General features: G+C 50.2%; 1 protein-coding gene across 1 annotated transcript in view; it reads left to right on the top strand.

The window, feature by feature from the left end:
* Nucleotides 1–22,914, top strand: part of rin3 (Ras and Rab interactor 3) — a 32,010-nt gene extending 9,096 nt beyond the window's left edge. Inside the window, exons 2-14 of the mRNA XM_004569938.3 lie at nt 552–1,056; nt 2,200–2,314; nt 2,388–2,460; nt 2,628–2,719; nt 7,064–8,102; nt 9,317–9,497; nt 9,592–9,763; nt 9,931–10,052; nt 10,233–10,419; nt 10,704–10,835; nt 10,919–11,085; nt 20,679–20,793; nt 22,097–22,914. Coding sequence (XP_004569995.2) covers nt 552–1,056; nt 2,200–2,314; nt 2,388–2,460; nt 2,628–2,719; nt 7,064–8,102; nt 9,317–9,497; nt 9,592–9,763; nt 9,931–10,052; nt 10,233–10,419; nt 10,704–10,835; nt 10,919–11,085; nt 20,679–20,793; nt 22,097–22,365 — 3,169 coding nt within the window. The 3' untranslated portion in view covers nt 22,366–22,914. The remainder of the gene's footprint in view (nt 1–551; nt 1,057–2,199; nt 2,315–2,387; nt 2,461–2,627; nt 2,720–7,063; nt 8,103–9,316; nt 9,498–9,591; nt 9,764–9,930; nt 10,053–10,232; nt 10,420–10,703; nt 10,836–10,918; nt 11,086–20,678; nt 20,794–22,096) is intronic.
* The last annotated feature ends 1,086 nt before the right edge of the window (nt 22,915–24,000 follow it).

The raw sequence follows: 24,000 nt of genomic DNA on the forward strand, positions 1-24,000 counted from the left end.
TCCATGTTCCAGCCCTCGCTCATGCAGGGAGACCCTACCTGGGGTAAACTGGCCTCAACAACATACCTGCAGGGTCCCTCAGGTGTCTTTATCACCACCTTAAATCAACCACGGCAGACACAAAGTGCTGCACACGACACTGAAAAAATAAAACAATTATAATACAAATGAAACCAGACTCAGGAGCTGGTCACGTGACCTGGGAGCTCCGTCAGGGATCACAGAGGGGCGGTAGGAGTCGTCCCAGCAGCAGCACGTGACGCTCGGTGATAGTTCAGCTCGTGTTTGAGGCCCGCTCCGCCGTCTGGATGCTTTCTGAGTCGGCTGCACTGGTGTTAAGTCAGATGTTTAACTCCGCCCCTTTGAAGCCGGCGATGATGCCAGCCATTATGAAATCTGCAGCAGCAGCAGGTGTGTTTTAAAAGGCGGGGCCTGGGCCCAGCGGGTGGGCCATCCTCTCAGTGTGGTTAAAGTCCGAGCAGCTGATCACAGGAAACATCACCGGCCAGCTGTCAATCTGTTTATTGACCTTTGACCTTTTCTCTTTGCAGCCCTGTGACAGGACCACTTGACCCGCCCCCCCCCCTGCCTCCGCCCTCGCTGCCCTCCCACCCGCCGCCCCGGCCATGTCGGCCCAAACCTCCACCTTCTGCAGTCAAGAACTCCCATCTCCCCTCTCGACCTCCTCTGCCTCCAGCCACCCCTCCGTCCCTCCCTCCCCCTCTCCCTCCGGTCCACGCACCTCCTCCCTTATCTTTGCCTCCCCCTCTCTCACCTTCCCCTGTCCCCACTCCTGCTCCTCCCCTGCTGTCCTCTGTCTCCTCTGATCTGACGCCCACTTTCTCTCCTCCCCCTCTTCCTGCTCCTTTATCTCCTACACTCCCACCCCCCTCCTCTTCTTCCTCCCCCCCTCCCACCCCTGTGTTCCCACCAGCCTCACCGGCTCCTCCGGTGCTGAGCTCGGTGGACCGGCTGGTCGGGAGCACCTCCGTGTGGCGGCCCGAAGGACTCAGCCGAGAGCAAACCGCCAGGATACTGGAGGAGGAGCCAGCCGGGGTGAGACACACACACACACACACACACACACACACACACACACACACACACACACACACACACACACAGGTATCCCCTCTATAATGGGCCCTATTTACAGGGTAAATATCCTTTACTCTGATGGAAATACGTCATCATCTCCTTTTTTCGTTTACCTGTAGACGCGTGCATGCACAGAAAGTTTGAATCAACAGCAGAAATGTGAAACATGTTTAACAGGTTTAAAGCTGTTAAAACGCAGAAACGAGGGCCTGATATCAGACACCATCACAAAGTCTTTACCTCTGACTCACATCTGGAAACCAAACAAACCTACGAAGAGCAATTTACGTCTTCACGCGTGGCGACTCAGCAGGAAGTCATTGTTGTGTTAGAGCTGGGAATAATGACACTGAAGTGGTGACTGCTCCCTGATTTTCCTCTTCCCTTTAATAAATAAAGACATTTACATCACAGACTGATGCAGAAAATCTGCAGACGGGTTCAAAACTTCACCAAATGAAGGAAATGAAGTTTCTGGTGTTGCTGGAGGAACCTCGGAGATCCCCTCTGACATGAACATACAGCCAACCCATCTCATTTCCTGCTCGACCAGCTCTGATTTGCATTTAGCTTTTGTGCTGGATTGAGCAAATATGACGGGTTACAGGAGCCAGGCTCTGATCATAACTCACAAATCATTTGGTTATATGGACCTTTCTTCATTTTCCACACCTGCGTCAGTGTGTGAATGTGTGGATGACTGAATGTAGTGTAAAGCGCTATACAAATACAGGCCATTTACCATTTTCCATCTTTCATTCACTTGAAAGCTACCGTTTCACAGTAGAGATAACATCTAATATCTATTATAAACATATTTAATAATTAGCATATATCAAATAGCAAATCTGAGCAGTGGAGCAGAAGATTGTGTGGTTGGTTTGAGATGGAATGACTTCACATCCAGGTGAATCACAGCTGCATGTTTGTTTTTATGGGACCTGTTAAATTTGTGAGACGCTGACATGTGAGAGCGTCCTCAGACTTGTGCTGACGCTCGCGCTGTGAGTCATACAGCTGTGCGCTTCTAAAAGAGGAGGCAGCTTCTTATTGTACATCACATGACCTCAGACTCAAAACCACACTCGCTGGTGTCTGCAGGCTTTCCTGGTGCGCAGCACAGAGGACAACGATGTCGCGACGCTATCGGTACGGCTGCCTGACGAGCAGGGGGCGCCGCTCGTACGCGACATGAAGATCCAACAACACAAGACGTGTAGGTGCTGCTTCAGAAAGTACACACATTCACACAAAGGAGGAAGCCATTCATTCTTCTCTGTCTCCCCCAGTCGTCCACTTGGAGGGCTCCTCTCTGGTCTTTGATGACATCTTCAAACTCATCTCCTTCTACTTCCACAGCAGGTAACACAAACACACCTGCAGCAGCACGCAGGACATCGCACAACACACACACTGTAAAAACAAGCCTGCGGTGCTCGCAGTATCCACACACTCACATTCACATACATGTGCACACTCTTTCAATACCTGCTTCATTCAACCTTCTCCCAACTCGATCCAAAAATCAGGGACATCCTGGCCGTCCCGCTGAGGTCACCCACGGCCATTACCACGGCAACTAAGAGAGAGGAGCTGGAGAGCATTGCTGCTATGGGTGCAGGTAAAATAATTAACTCATCAGGTTATTAAAGTTGTCAAATTATCACTGAGGCAAACATCAGCATTCACCATACAGTGTAAATGTATGCTATGTCTTCTGATGATGCTGCCTAAGGGAAGCATGTATAATGTAAACAGAATTGGTCCTAGCACTGAACCCTGTGGAACTCCATAATTAACCTCAGTGTGTGAAGAGGACTCTCCATTTACATGAACAAATTGGAGTCTATTAGATAGATATGATACAAACCACTGCAGTGCAGTACCTGTAATACCTACAGCATGTTCTAATCGCTCTAATAGGATATTATGGTCGACAGTATCGAATGCTGCACTGAGGTCTAGCAGGACAAGCACAGAGATGAGTCCACTGTCAGAGGCCATAAGAAGATCATTTGTAACCTTCACTAAAGCTGTTTCTGTGCTGTGATGAGCTCTGAAACCTGACTGAAACTCTTCAAATAAGTCTGTGAAGGTTCTCAGTCATCCAGGTCATTGTAGTCAAAGGAGCTTGCAAAGAAAAGCGTCTGGACTTCTATAAGTTGCTTGAAGACGTTTCACCTCTCATCTGAGAAGCTTCTTCAGTTCTAAGGTCAAATGGTGGAGAGTCCCAGATATAAACCTAGTGGGAGTAACCCCCCACAGAGGGACAAAAGGACCCCCTGATGATCCTCTAATCGCCTGAGCCAAGGTGTGAAACTGGGCGTGGGTCCCAATCAGCCAGAGTTTCGGGTGAGCTCATTGCGAAACCTGGCCCCACCTTATCATGCGAATTCCTGAGGTCAGATGGCCCAGGATGTGAGTGGGCGTTAAGGCGTCTGGGAAGGGATCTCAAAACTGGATTATAGATGGCAGAGAGTTGGTGTCGTAAACCCCCGCCTCTGTTCAAAGATGGTCGCTCACAGTGGACATAGATGGCTTCTTTCACTCCTCTTTCAAACCATCTGTCCTCTCTGTCCAAAATGTGAACATTGGCATCCTCGAAAGAGTGACCTTTATCCTTAAGATGCAGATGGACTGCTGAGTCTTGTCCTGTGGAGGTGGCTCTTCTGTGTTGTGCCATGCGCTTGTGAAGTGGCTGTTTGGTCTCTCCAATGTCTTTTCTGTGCCTCTTTGCTGACTTTAAAGTCAGCAAAGAGGCACAGAAAAGAAGACCAGACACCAGCGAGGGACGATAAGAAGGACAGACGCAACAACATTGTCATCCCCTATGTAGCCGGTGTATTAGAGAAACTCAGGAGAGTTTTCTCCAAGCATGACATCCCAGTGTATTTCAGACCCAGCAACACGCTCAGACAGAAACTGGTTCACCCGAAAGACAAAACGCCAAAACACAAACTTAACAATGTGGTGTATGCTGTACAGTGCAGCGAGGAATGCCCAGACCTCTACATTGGAGAGACCAAACAGCCACTTCACAAGCGCATGGCACAACACAGAAGAGCCACCTCCACAGGACAAGACTCAGCAGTCCATCTGCATCTTAAGGATAAAGGACACTCTTTCGAGGATGCCAATGTTCACATTTTGGACAGAGAGGAGAGATGGTTTGAAAGAGGAGTGAAAGAAGCCATCTATGTCCACTGTGAGCGACCATCTTTGAACAGAGGCGGGGGTTTACGACACCAACTCTCTGCCATCTATAATCCAGTTTTGAGATCCCTTCCCAGACGCCTTAACGCCCACTCACATCCTGGGCCATCTGACCTCAGGAATTCGCATGATAAGGTGGGGCCAGGTTTCACAATGAGCTCACCCGAAACTCTGGCTGATTGGGACCCACGCCCAGTTTCACACCTTGGCTCAGGCGATTAGAGGATCATCAGGGGGTCCTTTTGTCCCTCTGTGGGGGGTCACTCCCACTAGGTTTATATCTGGGACTCTCCACCATTTGACCTTAGAACTGAAGAAGCTTCTCGGATGAGAGGTGAAACGTCTTCAAGCAACTTATAGAAGTCCAGACGCTTTTCTTTGCAAGCTCCTTTGACCTCTTCAAATAAGCCATTCCTCTGCAGATGATCTGTTAGCTGTTTGACAACTACTCTTTCAAGGATGTTTGATATGAAAGGAAGGTTGGAGATTGGCCTATAATTAGCTAAGACTGCTGGGTCTAGAGATGCTTTTTAAGTAAAGGTTTAACTACAGCCAGCTTGAAGGCCTGTGGTACATAGCTGATTATTAGAGATGATTATTATTATTAGTAGTAGTATTATTATTAGAGATAGATAGAGAGTCTAACTTAACATCAATGGTACTAAGAGTAGCTGTAGATAATATTACATCTGTGGGATGATTATTGGTAATTTTTTCTCTAATGATAAAAATTTTATTTGTGAAGAAGTTCATGAAGTCATTACTAGTTAACGTTAAAGGGATTGTTGGCTCAAAAGAGCTCTGACTTTTTTTCAGCCTGGCTACAGTGCTGAAGAGAAACCTGGGGTTGTTCTTATTTTCTTCAATCAGTGATGAATAGTATTTAAATGTTCTGGCTTTGCGGAGGGCTTTCTTATAAAGCAGCAAACTATTTCTCCAGGCTAAATGATGATCCTCTAAATTTGTGACACGCCATTTCCTCTCCAGATTACGAGTCATCTGCTTTAGGGTACGTGTTTGAGAATTATACCACGGAGTCAGGTACTTCTGATTAGAGACCTTAGTTTTCACAGGAGCTACAGTATCCAGAGTCGTACGTAGTGAGGAGGTGAAATTATTAACAAGATGATCGACCTCTGTTGGAATAGCGTTCAGATAGCTGCTCTGCTCTGTGTTGGTACAGGGCATTGAAGATGATAACAGTGGGTGGATTATATTCTTAAACTTAGTTACAGCACTTTCAGAAAGACATCTACTGTGATAAAGTCTACTCTTCACTGCTGTGTAATCAAATATTGTAAATGTAAATGTTATCAGGAAATGATCAGACAGGAGAGGGTTTTCAGGAAACACCGTTAAATGTTCAGTTTCTATGCCATATCTTAAAACAAGGTCTAGAGTGTGATTAAAGTGGTGGGTGGGTTCTTTTACAGTTTGAGAGAAGGCAATTGAGTCTAATAACAGATTAAATGCCATGTTGAGGCTGTCATTTTTAGCATCTACATGGACCCACAATAATTATTTTATCTGAGCTCAGAACTAAATCAGATAAAAAGTCTGAGAAATCAGACAGAAACTCTGTGTAAGGCCCAGGTGGACGATAGATGATAACAAGTAAGACTGGTTTCTGAGTTTACAGCTGGGGTGGACGAGGCGAAGCATCAAGCTTTCAAATGAATTAAAAAGTGTCTGGGTCTTTGGTTGATTAATAGGCTGGTGTGAAAAATTGCTGCCACACCGCCCCCTCGGCCTGGGCTTCGAGATTTCTGGTAGTTAGAATGACTCGGGGGTGTTGATTCATTTAAACTAACATAATCATCCTGCTGCAACCAGGTTTCGGTAAGGCAGAGTAAATCAATTTGTTGATCAATTATTAAGTCATGTACTAACAGAGACTTGGAGGAGAGAGACCTAATATTTAATCATCCACATTTCACTGTTTTACTCTTTGGTTCAGATGTGGATACTGTATTGTTCTTTCTTTGTGTTTATGTTTAAGTTGTTTGTTGCTGGTTTTTAGTTTGTTTTTTGTCTGTTTGGGAGCTGACACAGTCTCTGTGGAGATGGGTGAATGATGGGTGCAAAGCCGGGTCTCCAATTCAGTAATCCTGGCCTCCAGAGCTGCAAATATGCTGCATTTATTACAAGTATCATTACTGCTAAAGGAGGCCGAGGAGTAACTAAACATCTGACACAATGAGCAAGAAAGTGCAGGAGGGACAGGTGAAGTAGCATTGGTGCTAACGAGTCGGCTATGAGCTAAGCTAAGCTAGCAAGACCCCAAAGACACAGTGAGTGAATACTGTTAATAAAATTAGCAGGTGAATCAAAAGAGAGTGTGCTTTGGATAACGCTCGGCAAACAATCCTCTCACCGCAACCAATCACAGCAGATGGCCCCGCCCCTCCCTGAGCCTGGTTCTGCTGGAGGTTTCTTCCTGTTAAAAGGGAGTTTTTCCTTCAAAGTGCTTGCTCATAGGGGGTCATATGATTGTTGGGTTTTTCTCTGTATGTACTATTGTAGGGTCTACCTTACAATAATACAGCACCTTGAGGCAACTTGCTGTGATTTGGTGCTGTATAAAAAAATTGTTTTGCATTGTGTTACACAAGAAATAAGTTTTCCTACGCTTTTAATGAAGCTTTTAGATATGCTACACAAAAACACCACTGTGTTGTAACAGGAAGAGGAAGTGATGATAATGATGGTGATGAAATCATGTAAATGGGAGTAACTCTTCTTCGCGTTGCAGATTTCTGGACGTCTGACCTGAACCGGCGAGCTGAGAATCAGGACCTGATGTTGGATCAGACCCACATGTATCTGTACGTGAACTCTGTTCCTGTGGAGGAGCGGCCCAGAGACACGAGCAAAGACCTGAGCCCCTCCTCCTCCACATCCAAACACAACATCAGCACCAATCAGAGCATCACCTCCTCCCTGCACAACGGAGAAGCCTCACAGAAGCCTAGCACGCAGGACAAAGGTCAAACCATAACAAGTTTTGAGCTTAAATATAAGCGCCCCCCACCCCGCCCCCCCAGTCTGGGCTCAGGGGCCGGGATGGGCCTCCTCTTCTCCCCTCCTCCCCCCTCGCCTGAGCCGCTGTCTTCTGCAACTCCTGAAGCTGAGAGAAAAGAGGAAGGAAGGGGAGGAGTAGTGGAGAGAGAAGGGAGGAAGTCAGCGTTGACATCACCTCACCCGTCGAGGCCTCCCGTCCCCCCGCAGGGCCGAGCTGCTCCCCCTCTGCCTCCTGCTCCTCTCTGTCGCACCTCTCCCTCCAGAAAAAGCTCTGAGCGAGAGGCTGGAGAAGGGACAGAGAGAGAGAAGGGACAAAATGCTGCAAAGAAAGCCGACAGAGAGGAGGGAGGAGAGCAGGGGGAGAAAAGGAGAAGTAAATCAGGTCTGCTGTTTGAGCAGGACAGCAAGGACCAGCACCAAGCGGCGGCGGAGGAGGAGGAGAAGGAGGGAGAAGGACAAGGCAAGGAGGAGGAGAAGGAGGACAAAGTGAGAGCCAGCCCACCGTGCCCCCCGCCGGGAAAGAAACCGTCCCGCCCAGTACCTCCACCGAGGAGGAAACCCACCTCACCCGACTCACCTGCGTCCCAGCACGTAGGAGCCAATCAGAGCGCTCCAATCAAAGTGCCCCTTCCATCCCCAGCACGGCGGCCGGATGTGTCGCTGTACTCGCCACAGGGGGGCGCTATTCTGGCAACCCAGCCCGACTCCAGCTCCACCAGCAGCACAGAAGAAGACATAGAGCTGAACCAGGAACTGGAGCAAAACCACAGGTACGCCTGAGCCCATCACCTGGGCCTGGCTGCATGCCTCCTACTGGTCACTGATGGAACTGCAACAAAAACAAAAGCATTTTCCCCGCAGACAGCAAACGTTAAAAACAAATCAGTTTCACTCTGTCGTGCATTTTGAGTTTAACCACTAACTGTTTCTCTGGGCCATCATTTACCGCCTCTTTCTCAGACCCCGCCTACATCCACCTGTGCACATGCACAGGCCATGGAGATCAGGAGGTCAGACAGGTGGCTGTGCCAGATGTTGCAAGTTTATGGTTCTGGAAGTTTTGGATCATAAATCTGTTCTCTGTCAAAATAAAACTTTGCTTTTATTGCGCTGGTTTGGTTTAAGCTTAAAGTTCAAAGTCCAAACAGGATGAGAACCACATGCTGCTGTGATTTATTCCACTGCCATGTAGAGTGGGTCTTAAACCGGACAGTAACCAGGCTGTGGCTGATATCAGCACAGCCAGACACCCAGAGGCTAGGCCAGCCGGGTCCATGGACTCGGCTGATAACACCAAGGTCAACTATTATCATCATGCAGTCAAGCTTCAATAGGCCAAAATGAAACTGCAGTCATTTACTATCTGGGTTTTGCACACAGCGCAGCCTCTGCTGACTGCACGGCGGGTGACTGCATGTTTACAGCTAACATCAGGAAGCAGAGGGTCCCAGCGCAGACCCCTGCTGCACACCACATCTGATCAGCGAAGCACAAAAACCTGCAGATACTTCTGAACAGGCTGAAGAACGAGATTAGCAACAAACATCCACCTTAAATGCAGCTGCAGCAGCTACAGATTTACAAGAATGTTGTGATAGAGTGGAGAGATGAGGCTTCCTCAGCTGGTCATCCTGTGGTTTCAGATTTTGTGCAGCTCCTTTCAGACCACAGCAGACTTTACGCGACATTTTTAACACGTTCTGAAACACTTCCGATCCCCCCGACAGATTCATGGTCTCAGGTTCTCAGGCTGCACACCTCTCTGTAAAGCTGACATCATCAAAGCTTCTGAGGTCAGTGTGGAAACCTATAAACACCACTCCTCTGTGCAGGATGTCTCAGTAAGGACTGGAGCTCGTAGTCTGCTGCACCATCATGCTGGTCAAAAGGAAATCGCAGTAAAGTGCAGAAAGTTTGTTCATGCAAGCGTCAGGTGTCGCACAGATACGGTGAGCTCAAACTAAAGGCTTTGCTTTCTTTCCAGCCGCCTGGCAGAGAGTCGCAGCCCCAAAGCAGCCGTCAGACGAACCTCCACCACTGTGATGTTGGACAAAGCCCGCTACCGTTTGTCAACCGTCCTCACCGGGCTCATCAGTCACGAGCGCCGCCTCACGCAGCGCATTGTGGAGCTCGCCAGGGACCCTTTCAGCTACTTTGGCAACTTGGTGAGTGCGCAGAGGCGGAAGCCTTCCACCCAAACCCTCAGCTCAGCCACGCGCTGCCTGGATGCCACGTCATGTGACCAGTCTGTGTGTTTAGGTGAAAGAGCACCGCGCCTTCACCCTGGAGACGATGTCGAGCCACTCGTCCTCCACTGAGATGCTGCAGGAGATCCGACAGATGATGACTCAGCTGAAGAGCTACCTGCTGCAGAGCACGGAGCTGCAGGCCATGCTGGAGCCGCAGCACCAGTACATGCAGGACAAACTCGGTAACTCACAGCTTTTTATTTTTAGACTGCATTATGTGGAGGTCACACGGGGAAGTTTGAGCTCAGTCATTTCCTCGAACATCGCACAACGTCATCGTTTCTGTGGTTACGAAGAAATAAACGGTGACGTCAGCCGTTCTACTTTAACTCTGATCTTGTGCCTGCAGAGAGCATTGTGGAAGCTGCTCTGTGTAAGAGTGTCCTGAAGCCCTTGAAGGAGTCCATCTATCAGAGGCTGGAGAAGCTGCACACGAGCAACGGCGGCCTCAAACAGCTGGCCCAGAACCAGGTGGTGCAGCGAGCTGCCTCCATGAAATGAAACCTCGACCGTCACTCTTTTCTTTGAATTTTTAAAGTTTTTCACCTGTTTTTATCCTTCATGCATGCACCTGCAGGCCTGCTGCAGTCCCTGCGCAGCAGCAGGAGCGTCCTCTGCGATGCTGATGGTGTTTGTGTTCTTGTGTGTCAGTCTGTAGTCCTCGGCAGCACCACCACGGCGTTAGGAATTACCACGGCTGTCCCTGAGGCCTCGTCTATGGAGAAGATCAGCATCAAACTAAACAACCTCCATCAGGAGTATTCTCCTCAGAAGAAGATCGAGCAGCTGTTGAAGGCCTGCAAGATCATCTACGACTCCATGTCTATCAGCTGTCCAGGTCAGCATCGCCAGCTGTGCTTTAAGCCCCGCCCCCACATTATTAAACTACATGTACAGGAAAAAGTGCAGATTAATAAATATCTGGAGGTCAGCGTATAGTTATGTACCCTGCGGTTATCGAGCCTCAATCGCTCTGTTTCAAAACTGAGCCTGGTGAGCGAGGCGTGGAGTAACAAACATGCGACTGAGGCGCATCAGTGCGAACCAGCTGTGGAGAGCAGAGTAGCCCCCTGCTGACTGTAAGAATAAAGTGCAGGTTTAGATTTCCCTTTGTCCCTGCAGGGCGGTCCCATGGCGCTGATGATTTCCTGCCTGTGATGATGTACGTCCTGGCCCGGTCCAACCTGTGCGCCCTGCAGCTGGATGTAGAGTACATGATGGAGCTGATGGACCCGTCGCTAACGCTGGGAGAAGGTGCCAACCCACGCCGAAAATACTCACACACACTCATCTGTGTGCTGATCATGTCACTGAAATCACTGAGTGTGTGTGTGCAGGTTCCTATTACCTGACCACCACCTACGGGGCGCTGGAGCACATTAAGACATTTGACCAGCAGAGGTCAGCGACGCGCCAGCTCAGCAGAGAGGTCCAGGACTCGATCCACCGCTGGGAGAGACGGCGCACATTCAACCAGGAGCGCACGTCTCAGGGATCAATACGGGTATACACACACACACACAGAGTAATATTTGTTTTAAAAAAAAATACAATTACACAAACTGAAAATTTCAGTTTTAAAAAACTGAAATAAAATAAAATGATAGAGGCTTATCCTTCGTTTTGTTGTTGTTGAATAAGTAAAGTTTCCTGCCTGATGAGACGTTTATGAACTTGACTCTGCTTTCTAAAAGTTCATATTGTAATATTTGCACTGATATCTTAAATCTTGCCTCACAAATACAATATTCATTGAAATCATCTAAAACGAAAAAAACTAAAGTCTTAAACAAAGTAAAAGTAAATAGAATGAAAACAAAAGTGAAAAATCTATAAGAACTCTAATCAAGCAAATACGACTGTGTTTGTGTAATCAGAATACTCAAATAAAACACAGCACGTGACAGCCTATCACTGAGCCAACACACTGAGACAGACGGCCAATCACATTCTTTTTTTTTTTGGCCTGTCCCATTTGGTTCTTTAGCCGTCAGAATTGTTGTCTGAGGACCAACAAGGATACCCAATGGATTTATTTTGCCAAATGGATCATCGTGGCATTGCCATATTGGTCCATTTGATCGACCTTTGTTTTTATTATTTATTTTATTTTATTTTCAGTTGTTACAGACGGGACAGACATGAGTGACAGATAGGAAAAGGAGAAAGAAAGAGGAAGGAAATGAAAAACAGAAGGGGAGAGGGACAGTGAGAAAGGGAAAAAAATAATAATAAAATAAAATAAAATCTCCTGGATCACCCGTTGAGAGAGAAAGAATAGAAAACAAGCAAAAAAACCAAAGCAACATACACTCAACAAAAATATATTTGTTACTGCTCCCATTCCCCATGGGATGGACGTAGAGACCTAAAATTCATTCCAGATACACAATATAACCATCCCTCCCAAACAGTGGTCACAAATCAGTCCAAATGTGTGGTAGTGGGCACATCTGCTATATTGCGATAATCCATCCCACCTCACAGGTGTGCCACATCAGGATGCTGATCTGACATCATGAGTAGTGCACAGGTGTACCTCAGACTGCCCACAACAAAAGGCCACCCTGGAATGTGCAGTTTTTTGCGCTATTGGGGGTCTGGGGACCCAGAACCGGTCAGTATCTGGTGTGACTACCATTTGCCTCATGCAGTGCAACACATCGTCGCATGGAGTCTATCAGATTGTCAATTGTGGCCTGTGGAATGTTGGTCCACTCCTCTTCAATGGCTGTGCGAGGTTGTTGGATATTCATGGGAACTGGTACACGCTGTCGTATACGCCGGTCAAGCACATCCCGAACATGCTCAATGGGTGACATGTCCGGTGAGTATGCTGGCCATGCAAGAACTGGGACATTCTCAGCTGCCATCTGCCCTGAACAATGTGAACCATGATTCATCCGTGAAGCGCACACCTCTCCAACGTGCCAGACGCCATCGAATGTGAGCATTTGCCCACACAAGTCTGTTACGGCGACGAGCTGGAGTCAGGTCAAGACCCCGATGAGGACGACGGGCATGCAGTTGAGCGTCCCTGAGACGGTTTCTGACAGTTTGTGCAGAAATTGTTTGGTTGTGCAAACCAATTGTTCCAGCAGCTGTCTGGGTGGCTGGTCTCAGACGATCTTGGAGGTGAACCTGCTGGATGTGGAGGTCCTGGGCTGGTGTGGTTACACGAGGTCTGCGGTTGTGAGGCCGGTTGGATGTGCTGCCATATTCTCTGAAACGCCTGTGGAGACAGCTTATGGTTGAGAAATGAACATTCAATGCACGGGCGACAGATCTGGTTGACATTCCTGCTGTCAGCATGCCAATTGCACGCTCCCTCATTGCTTGTGGCATCTGTGGCATTTTGCTGTGAGACAAAACTGCACATTCCAGGGTGGCCTTTTGTTGTGGGCAGTCTGAGGTACACCTGTGCATTACTCATGATGTCAGATCAGCATCCTGATGTGGCACACCTGTGAGGTGGGATGGATTATCTCAATATAGCAGATGTGCCCACTACCACACATTTGGACTGATTTGTGACCACTGTTTGGGAGGGATGGTTATATTGTGTATCTGGAATGAATTTTAGGTCTCTACGTCCATCCCATGGGGAATGGGAGCAGTAACAAAGGTGTTGCGTTTATATTTTTGTTGAGTGTACTAAACACAACACCATCGCATTAATCTAGCTAAGTGTAAACAGCAGTAAATACTAAATATTCAATGTTGTTGTGCAGCACGCAGGACAGACAGCGCACAATGTGCTTTGAAGTAGCAGCCAAGAAAGGTGTAATTTAAGTCTACGAGCAGTGAACACCCGTGTGCACACCTGTGTGGATCAGCGCTTGTATTCAAATGGTTTCCACATGTAATGGTCTGCAAGAGGATGTAGAGAGCCATAGCCCCGTGCCCCAGGGCATGAAGCAGGCATGGAGGAGATCCAGGCCCCAGACATCCAGAGGCCCCAGACTGCGAGAGCCCAAGGAGGACCACCGGAGGGGCATCCGTGCCACCTTCATGGGAAGGGCTGAGGATCCCCAGACGAGGCGTCACCCAGTAGCCACCGAGCAGAAGCTAGAGGGGGCTGCACCGGCGTGCCCGCCGGCTCTGCCGGCAGCCAGCTGTGCCAGAGTGAACCGAGCCGCAGGCCCAGAGGCCGGAGGCCTGAGGGCCCCCCGCACCCCGGAGGAGGCCTGACCGAGCAACAGGCGCCAGGCCCCGCCAAGTAGCCACCGGGAGTGAGCTGGTACATACCTGAGCGCCCAGCCCCGGACACCAAGAACCACCAATGCACCGACCCCTGAGGGCATCAGTCACCGGCAGGGAGTGTGGTGAGGGGAGATAGGCCTTGGAGGGCCTGGGAGTTCCCAGAGAGGTGGAGTCTAAGACCCGACCTGACATATAGACACAGACAAACAGGCACACACAGACACAAACATGCATTCCCACACTCATGCACACATATACAAACACTCAGCACTCACCCAACGTAAGGATTGACATAAATGGACATGTACACACAATCACACTCCCCAAACATACTCTATACCCCGGGTCCAGGTACCCTCGCCCCCAGAGGGGGAAACAGCACCCAGACCCAAGAGATGTTACCCTTCCCCCCGAGGTGGAGGCAAGCAGACCGTCCCAGGCTCCGCAGCAGCAGGGAGGCCAATTAGACAGTCAACATCTCCTCCCAGCCACCCCGCCCCGATGGCTAGTAGAGAACGGGGGTGTGTGAAGACCCCATACCTTCCTCCTCCCGCTCAGGTGTAGTGTTGCTGCGTGTTGCTCTAAAGTGCATTTAAAACAAGGGAGAGCATGGTGCTGCTGCTAGAGAGCAGCGGGTGTTAGCACGGCCCCTCCCGAGAACCCTCAATGTCTACATGGATTGAAAATTGAGAGGTGGGCACCGGCACCAGAGGTAGGTTTGAGTACACAGACCGTCCACTGGACGCCGTTAACGTGCCTACCCTCAAGGCCCTATACAGTGGGGCAAAAAAGTATTTAGTCAGCCACCGATTGTGCAAGTTCCCCCACCTAAAATGATGACAGAGGTCATTAATTTGCACCAGAGGTACACTTCAACTGTGAGAGACAGAATGTGAAAAAAAAATCCATGAATTCACATGGTAGGATTTGTAAAGAATTTATTCGTAAATCAGGGTGGAAAATAAGTATTTGGTCAATAACAAAAATACAACTCAATACTTTGTAACATAACCTTTGTTGGCAATAACAGAGGTCAAACGTTTACTATAGGTCTTTACCAGGTTTGCACACACAGTAGCTGGTATTTTGGCCCATTCCTCCATGCAGATCTTCTCGAGAGCAGTGATGTTTTGGGGCTGTCGCCGAGCAACACGGACTTTCAACTCCCGCCACAGATTTTCTATGGGGTTGAGGTCTGGAGACTGGCTAGGCCACTCCAGGACTTTCAAATGCTTCTTACGGAGCCACTCCTTTGTTGCCCGGGCGGTGTGTTTTGGATCATTGTCATGTTGGAAGACCCAGCCTCGTTTCATCTTCAAAGTTCTCAGTGATGGAAGGAGGTTTTGGCTCAAAATCTCACGATACATGGCCCCATTCATTCTGTCCTTAACACGGATCAGTCGTCCTGTCCCCTTGGCAGAAAAACAGCCCCATAGCATGATGTTTCCACCCCCATGCTTCACAGTAGGTATGGTGTTCTTGGGATGCAACTCAGTATTCTTCTTCCTCCAAACACGACGAGTTGAGTTTATACCAAAAAGTTCTACTTTGGTTTCATCTGACCACATGACATTCTCCCAATCCTCTGCTGTATCATCCATGTGCTCTCTGGCAAACATCAGACGGGCCTGGACATGCACTGGCTTCAGCAGCGGGACACGTCTGGCACTGCGGGATTTGATTCCCTGCCGTTGTAGTGTGTTACTGATGGTGACCTTTGTTACTTTGGTCCCAGCTCTCTGCAGGTCATTCATCAGGTCCCCCCGTGTGGTTCTGGGATCTTTGCTCACCATTCTCATGATCATTTTGACCCCACGGGATGAAATCTTGCGTGGAGCCCCAGATCGAGGGAGATTATCAGTGGTCTTGTATGTCTTCCATTTTCTGATGATTGCTCCCACAGTTGATTTTTTCACACCAAGCTGCTTGCCTATTGTAGATTCACTCTTCCCAGTCTGGTGCAGGTCTACAATACTTTTCCTGGTGTCCTTCGAAAGCTCTTTGGTCTTGGCCATGGCGGAGTTTGGAGTCTGACTGTTTGAGGCTGTGGACAGGTGTCTTTTATTCAGATGATGGGTTCAAACAGGTGCCATTCATACAGGTAACGAGTGGGGGACAGAAAAGCTTCTTACAGAAGACGTTACAGGTCTGTGAGAGCCAGAGATTTTCCTTGTTTGAGGTGACCAAATACTTATTTTCCACCCTAATTTACGAATAAATTCTTTACAAATCCTACCATGTGAATTCATGGATTTTTTTTTCACATTCTGTCTCTCACAGTTGAAGTGTACCTCTGGTGCAAATTACTGACCTCTGTCATCATTTTAAGTGCGGGAACTTGCACAATCGGTGGCTGACTAAATACTTTTTTGCCCCACTGTATATATGTGTGTGTTATGAGAGTGTAAGTAATGTGGATGTCTAAGTTGTGAGATAAAATTGAGGCACAGGTGGCCAGAAGGGGACAGAGGGGGGGGAATGTCTCCCCTGCACCCTGGTGAGACACCCGCACCCCAAGGCCCTACCTGTGTGGGTGAGTGTGGTGGAGCGGGAAGAGGGAGGTAGCCGGGGATGGGGAGGAAAAGGAGGGAGGGGAGGATGCCCCTCCCTAGGGCCAGCTCCCCCGCTGACCCCAGTAGGCACCCCCTTCCTCTGGTACCCACCAAGGCAAGCCAATCACATTCAGACCTGCTGACTGCATGTCTGTGGACAGTGGGAGGAGCCACATGTGTCCATCCATCCATCCATCCTCATCCGCTTTGTCCGGGGCCGGGTCGCGGGGGCAGCAGCCTAAGCAAAGAGGCCCAGACCTCCCTCTCCCCATCCACCTCCTCCAGCTTATCCGGGGGAATACCAAGGCGTTCCCAGGCCAGCCGAGAGATATAATCTCTCCAGCGTGTCCTGGGTCTGCCCCGGGGCCTCCTCCCGGTGGGACATGCCTGGAACACCTCACCCAGGAGGCGCCCAGGGGGCATCCTTGTCAGATGCCCGAACCACCTCAGCTGGCTCCTTTCGATGTGGAGCAGCAGCTGCTCTACTCTGAGCCCCTCCCGGATGGCCGAACTTCTCACCCTATCTCTAAGGGAGAGGCCAGACACCCTTCGGAGGAAGCTCATTTCTGCCGCTTGTATCCGCGATCTCGTTCTTTCGGTCACTACCCACAGCTCGTGGCCATAGGTGAGGGTAGGGACGTAGACCGACCGGTAAATTGAGAGCTTTGCTTTTACACTCAGCTCCCTCTTCACCACGACGGACCGGTGCAGCGTCCGCATTACTGCAGCTGCAGCCCCAATCCGTCTGTCGATCTCCGGCTCCCTTCTCCCATCACTCGCGAACAAGACCCCGAGATACTTGAACTCCTCCACTTGGGGCAGGAACTCATCCCCGACCCGGAGTGGGCACTCCACCCTTTTCCGGCTGAGAACCATGGCCTCAGATTTGGAGGTGCTGATCCTCATTCCCGCTGCTTCACACTCGGCTGCGAACCGTTCCAGTGCGAGCTGGAGGCCCTCACCCGATGAAGCCAACAGAACCACATCATCCACAAAAATCAGAGATGAGATTCTGAGGCCACCAAAGCGAAAGCCCTCCGCCACTTGGCTGTGCCTAGAAATCCTGTCCATAAAAATTATGAACAGAACCGGTGACAAAGGGCAGCCCTGGCGGAGCCCATCACCCACCGGGAACGAGTCCGACTTATTGCCGGCAATGCGAACCAAGCTCTTGCAACGGTTGTATAGGGATCGAATGGCCCGTAGCAATGGGCCAGACACCCCATATTCCCGCAACACCTCCCACAGGACACCCCGAGGGACACGGTCGAATGCCTTCTCCAAGTCCACAAAAAACATGTAGACTGGTTGGGCAAACTCCCATGCACCCTCAAGTATCCTGGAGAGGATAAAGAGCTGGTCCAGTGTTCCGCGACAAGGACGGAAACCGCATTGTTCCTCCTGTATCTGAGGTTCGACTAACAGACGAACTCTCCGTTCCAGCACCCTGGCATAGACTTTCCCAGGGAGGCTGAGGAGTGTGATCCCCCTGTAGTTGGAACACACCCTCCGGTCCCCTTTCTTAAAGATGGGGACCACCACCCCGGTCTGCCAGTCCACAGGTACTGCCCCTGATCTCCACGCAACATTGCAGAGGCGTGTCAACCAGGACAGCCCTACAACGTCCAGAGCCTTCAGGAACTCGGGGCGGACCTCATCAACACCAGGGGCTCTGCCACCAAGGAGTTGTTTAACTGCCTCAGTGACCTCGCCCCCGGAAATTGGCGGGTCATTCCCCTCATCCCCAGACTCTGCTTCCTCCTCGGAAGACGTGTCAGTGGGATTAAGGAGGTCCTCGAAGTATTCCTTCCACCGCCTGACAATTTTCTCAGTCGACGTCAGCAGCGCTCCGCCAGCACTATACACAGTGCAGGTAGAGCACCGCTTTCCCCTCCTGAGACGTCTGACGGTTTGCCAGAATCTCTTCGAGGCAGTCCGAAAGTCTTTTTCCATGGCCTCTCCGAACTCCTCCCACACCCGAGTTTTTGCTTCAGCCACTGTCCGCTTGGCCTGTCGATACCTGTCGGCTGCCTCCGGAGTCCCACAGGCTAACCAAGCCCGATAGGACTCCTTCTTCAGCCTAGTGGCTCCCTTCACCTCTGGTATCCACCATTTGGTTCGGGGATTACCACCACGGCAGGCACCAACCACCTTGCGGCCGCAGCTCAATGCAGCAGCTTCGGCAATGGAGACGCTGAACATGGTCCATTCGGACTCAATGTCCCCAGTCTCCCTCGGAATGCTGTTGAAGCTCTGCCGGAGGTGTGCGTTGAAGATCTCGCGGACTGGGGCCTCTGCTAGACGTTCCCAGCACACCCTCACTACGCGTTTAGGTGCACCAGGTCTGTCCAGCGTCTTCCCCCGCCACCTGATCCAACTCACCACCAGGTGGTGATCAGTTGACAGCTCAGCCCCTCTCTTTACCCGAGTGTCCAGAACATATTGTCGCAGGTCTGCTGATACGATTACAAAATCGATCATCGACCTACGGCCTAGAGCGTCCTGGTGCCACGTGCACTTATGGACACTCTTATGTTCGAACAGGGTGTTCGTTGTGGCCAAACTGTGATTAGCACAGAAGTCCAATAACAGAGCACCGCTCGGGTTCAGATCAGGGAGGCCGTTCCTCCCAATCACGCCCCTCCAGGTCTCGCTGTCGTTACCCACGTGAGCATTGAAGTCTCCCAGCAGGACAACAGAGTCTCCAGGTGGAGCACCCTCCAGCACCCCCCCCCCCCCCCCCCCCCCAGGGACTCTAAGAAGGCTGGGTACTCTGAACTGCCACTCGGCGCATAAGCGCAGATGACAGTCAGGACCTGTTCCCCGACCCTAAGGCGCAGGGAACAAACCCTCTCGTCCACCGGGAAAAACCCCAACGTACCGGCAGCAAGCCGAGGGGATATTAGGATACCCACCCCAGCCCGCCGCCTCTCACCAAGGGCAACTCCAGACTGAGACAGAGTCCAGCCCCTCTCCAGGAGACTGGTTCCAGAGCCCAAGCCATGTGTAGAGGTGAGCCCGACTATATCTAGCCGGTACCTCTCAACCTCACGCACTAACTCAGGCTCCTTCCCCACCAGAGAGGTGACATTCCATGTCCCTATTGCCAGTCTTGGCAGCCGGGGGTCAGTCCGCCAGGGCCTCCGCTCCTGGCCGCCACCCAGCACACAATGCACCCGACCCCTATGGCGCCTCCTGCGGGTGGTGGGCCTGCGGGAGGATGGGCCCATGTCTCCTCTTCGGGCTGTGCCCGGCCGGGCCCCATGGACTAAGGCCCGGCCACCAGACGCTCGCCCTCGGGCACCCTCCCCAGGCCTGGCTCCAGGGCGAGGCCCCGGTAACCCTATCCCGGGCAGGGTAAACTGTTCCCTCGGTGTCCTTTTCATAAGGGTCTTATGAATCGCTCTTTGTCTGGTCCCTCACCCAGGGCCAATTTGCCATGGGAGACCCTACCAGGGGGCAAAAGCCCCCAGACAACATAGCCCCTGGGATCCCTGTGACACACAAACCCCTCCACCACGATAAGGTAGCGATTCAAGGAGGAGGAGCCACATGTGTGCACAGTAAAAGTCTAAGTGTGAGAATTATTACTGGAAGGTCTTAAACAAGGTTATAAGATTCAACGTCACCTCAAACGGCATCTCGGTGAAATCATTTGTAAAGTAACTAAATTTAGGATTTAGAAACTACGTAAGAAGACAGATGTTCTCCGCTCAAAGCAAAGACGTTGCAGCTGCATGCGAGACTGTAAGAATCTCCAACTGTGGCAGAATCTCTCAGACAGTCAACCGCTGCCTGGTAAAAACACGGCTGTTAGACAAAGGAAAGGGACCCAGCAGGGAACCCTGAGGTACTCCGTGAGTTCTGTAGCTCTAGTCTTGGTCAGTTTGGAGGTTTTAGTGAATCTGTTTGTGGTTTGTGTGGACTGTAATATCTGCTCTGAACTTCTAAACTGTGTTTCTGGCAGACATCCTCCACGTTACAATAATTAAAAAAATATTAATTTTATTATTAAAAAATGAAATTAAAATGTTTTCAAACTGTTAAAAAATCTAAACTTAAACCAGAAAATCCTATGCTGAAGCTAAAATACACTCAGAGTTTAAAATAACCTGAAACTCATTTAGTTAACGGACGTATTTGAGACAAAGCACAGGTGAAGATAACCACATGGCAGGAAGTCAAACTAAAAGTCAAAGTAAAACAGGAAACTCAAAGTAACAGAAGACTCAGAGACACACGCAATGATAAAACCAAAACTGAATCCAGAAACAAATCTCTGTACATTACAAAAAACCGTATGCAGGCGAGTGAGCGCTCAGACCTCTCTGCTTCTCTGCAGGACTTCCTGACGATATGCTGCCCCGAGATCGGAGCCAACCCCAAAACTCTGGGCGTCCTCCCCATGACCACCATCCAGCAGCTCTCTGAGCAGTGCGCCGCACGCTTCGAACAAGGTAACCCCACGTCGGCCGTCACGGCGGGGACAACGCAAAGCAGCTTTCTTCCTCTGGCAGTCAGAATCAGTGAACATCAGCACACATCTGCTCAGATGAAGCTCTTCACACACAGCAGATTGGCTCTCTGGGTTTTCCTGTTGGTGCACTGCCAGCTCTCACCTAAAAAAAGTAAAAGTGTGCGTGTTAGTCCCCATAGGGAAATAGTTCCTCTGCATTTAACCCATTCACCCAGTGAAGCAGTAGGCAGCCACCAGTGCAGCGCCCGGGGAGCAGTGTGTAGGGACGGTACCTTGCTCAGGGGTACCTCAGGGTAGCCGTTCAGTGGAGTCGAACCCCCGACCTTCCAATCATGGGGCCACCACTCTACCTACTGAGCTATCCCTGCCCACCTGGGGTCACCTATCTGCGTCACGGTGGCTGCAGTTAAGTGGAGACAGGCTTGCACCCACGAGGCAACCTGTGCAGTCACCGTGTGATTGACAGGGGGTTACTCAGAGGGAGCTACATGCGTAACCTCCGGGTGACCCCAGGTCACTGCGACTACTTCCAGTTGGAAAAGTGAAAATATTCAAAGCAACCTCTGAACAATCAGTTTTTTCCTGGCAGGTGGCTGCAGCCTTGTTTTTGAGATCGTCTCTTCTTATTGTGTCGTTTTGGTTAACGATAGTTCTAAGATAAAAATCAGAGGCATCGTCCGACCTGCTCGATGTACTCCAGCATCACCTGGAGGTTCATCTTTTTGAAATAAAATATTATCAATCAAGAGAAGAGTAAGAAAATCAAACCAGGCTCCAGACGTCCGGTCCTGATCCATCTCCTCCTATCCCAGCATCCTCCTCTGCATGTCCTTCTTCTGCATCCATGAACCTACTCTGAGGTCTTCCTCTGTTCCATCTTCATCCTCCACCCTCCCTCATCTGCACATGCTCAGACCCTCTGACTGAGCGGCCCCTGTTGCTCACTCTCAGTGAACACCTTCAGCTCCACCGTCTCCACCTTTAAACCTTCTTTCCCTCCTGCTGCTGTCCTTGTGTCACGCTCATCTCCACCCCCTCCACCCGCTCCGCCCTGCCTGCACTCCACCTCTCTTGTGTTCTGTCTGCTGACCCGTGTATTCCAGCTCCCTCGCCGACTTTGCGTTGGCTTTCTTGCAATAATCTGCTGGCTGTTTCTTGCTTTGTGAGGCGATGGAGGACACCATGTGTTCCTCTCTGGTTTGGTTTTTACTGCCATGCTGCGACCAGTTTGGACATGTTGGTTCCTGTCTGAGCAGGAAGTGACTCGTGTTTCTCCTCTGCAGACTCCTACACCCTCAGCGTGTACATCGATGGCATCCATCATCCCGTGGCCCAAACAGAGCTTGCCCTCAGCGTGAAGAGTGGCTGCCAGCCAGGAGCCTACTGCTTCGTCTATCACCCTGCCGATCAACCCACCGACGCCCCGCCCCGCCGCACCTGTCCCCTTGACCCGCCGCCGGCTCCACCTGCAGAATGCTTCATCCCTGCAGACATGGCGCCCGCTGACACCGAGGAGCCCAGGGTGAAGGAGGAGAGCCTGATCAGCTTGTAGCTCCTCCCCCATCAGCAGCAGCGGAGATGCTGAGAGGAGGGAAGTAAAAATGAAGCGTTTCCACCTCAGGTGTCATTCGAAGCCTGACGTGGACGAGAGCACGCAGGACAACAGGAAGTTCAGCCATGGCGAAACACGAGCAGCTTGACAAAACACAAGAAAACAAAGACAAACTGAGCTCACAGCGGGCAGGGGTCTGGAACCCCGCCCACTGCGGCAGGACTCACATGTAATGCTAGCATGCACATATATGATCATGTTTGTACTGTTTATGGCCTTTGGATACACGATGCTACTCTCTGCGACGAATTTAACCGAAAGGGAAAGTCAAGTTTTTGGAAACGATGCGAATCATTTTCTCTAAGACCTGGAATAGTATTTAGTAAAAATGAGATATTGTGATTGGCTGAGTTAGGGGTGACTGTCTGAGGCCCGCTCGATCCCTCTGTGGTCGGGTAGACTCTGACGTCTCGTCCTCAAACAAAACCCAACCACACTCCAAAAGTCATCTCACGCTGTCCCTGCTGTTAATAAAGCGCCTGTTACCAATGCTGTGTCCTGTAATGTTTCTCGCTGGGTCACAAGATCCTCAGAGTTTTACCGCTTTGGTAACACAACTCTTATTTTGAAGTTTTTGTTGCACTTTCCAGTCCTGTAGGCGCAGTGACCGAAGGCTCCATCCAAACAACTCCAACACTGATGAATCAGCAGAAATGCTGACGGTACAACAACCTCGCAGCCGCTGATATCTGGGAAGATTCAGCGTCACATGAATCAGCACAGGATCCACAGACAGGAGCTGCAGCTCTCACAGCTCAAGTTTCCCCATTTTCTTTTTTTTTTTTTTTTTTCATTTTTTTTTTTTTTTTTTTTTTTTTTTTTTTTTAATAAATAGGACAGGGGGAATGAATGAGAGAGAGAGGGGGAGAGAAAGAAAGAAAACCCAAGGGGAGAAGAGATGGTGAGAAGGGGGGGGAAGAGAGACAAAAAAAAAAAAAAAAACTCCTGGGTCACCTGTATGGAGAAAAAACAAACAAACAAACAAACAAACAGAGGAGACAGCAAACAACAAAGAGCAACATAATAATAGAGAAAACAAAGCACCATCACAATAAACTAGCTAGTCATAGATATCAGTATTTACTAAGTAATAAACGATATTGTGCAGCACGCAAGATAGACAGCGCACAGTGTGCTTTGAGGCAGCAGCCAAGAAAGCTTTAGTCCGCGTCTGTGAATACCCATGTGTGCATACCTGTGTGGATCAGCATGCTTGCATTCCAAAGGTTTCTCCATGTAATGATCTGCTAGGGAGTGTGGGGGGGCCACAGCCCCGTCCTCCAGGGTGTGAAGCGGGTATGGAGGAGATCAAAACTCCAGACATCCAGAGGACCCCAGAACACAAGAGACCATGGAAGACCAACAGAGGGGCAGCCGCGCCACTGTTCCAGTAAGAGCTGAGGAGAGTCCCAGATGAGGGCTCACTCAGCAGCCGCGGAGCAGAAGCCAGGGGGGGTTGCAGTGACGCGCCCGTGAGCTCCGCCGGCCCCCAGCTGCGCCTGAGTGACCGAGCCCTAGGCCGAGAGGCCGGGGGCACCCCACCTCCAAAGGGGCCCGAGCGAGCCCCAGGCCCCA

Source organism: Maylandia zebra, linkage group LG19 (genome assembly GCF_041146795.1).
Source record: "Maylandia zebra isolate NMK-2024a linkage group LG19, Mzebra_GT3a, whole genome shotgun sequence".
Taxonomy (NCBI): domain Eukaryota; kingdom Metazoa; phylum Chordata; class Actinopteri; order Cichliformes; family Cichlidae; genus Maylandia; species Maylandia zebra.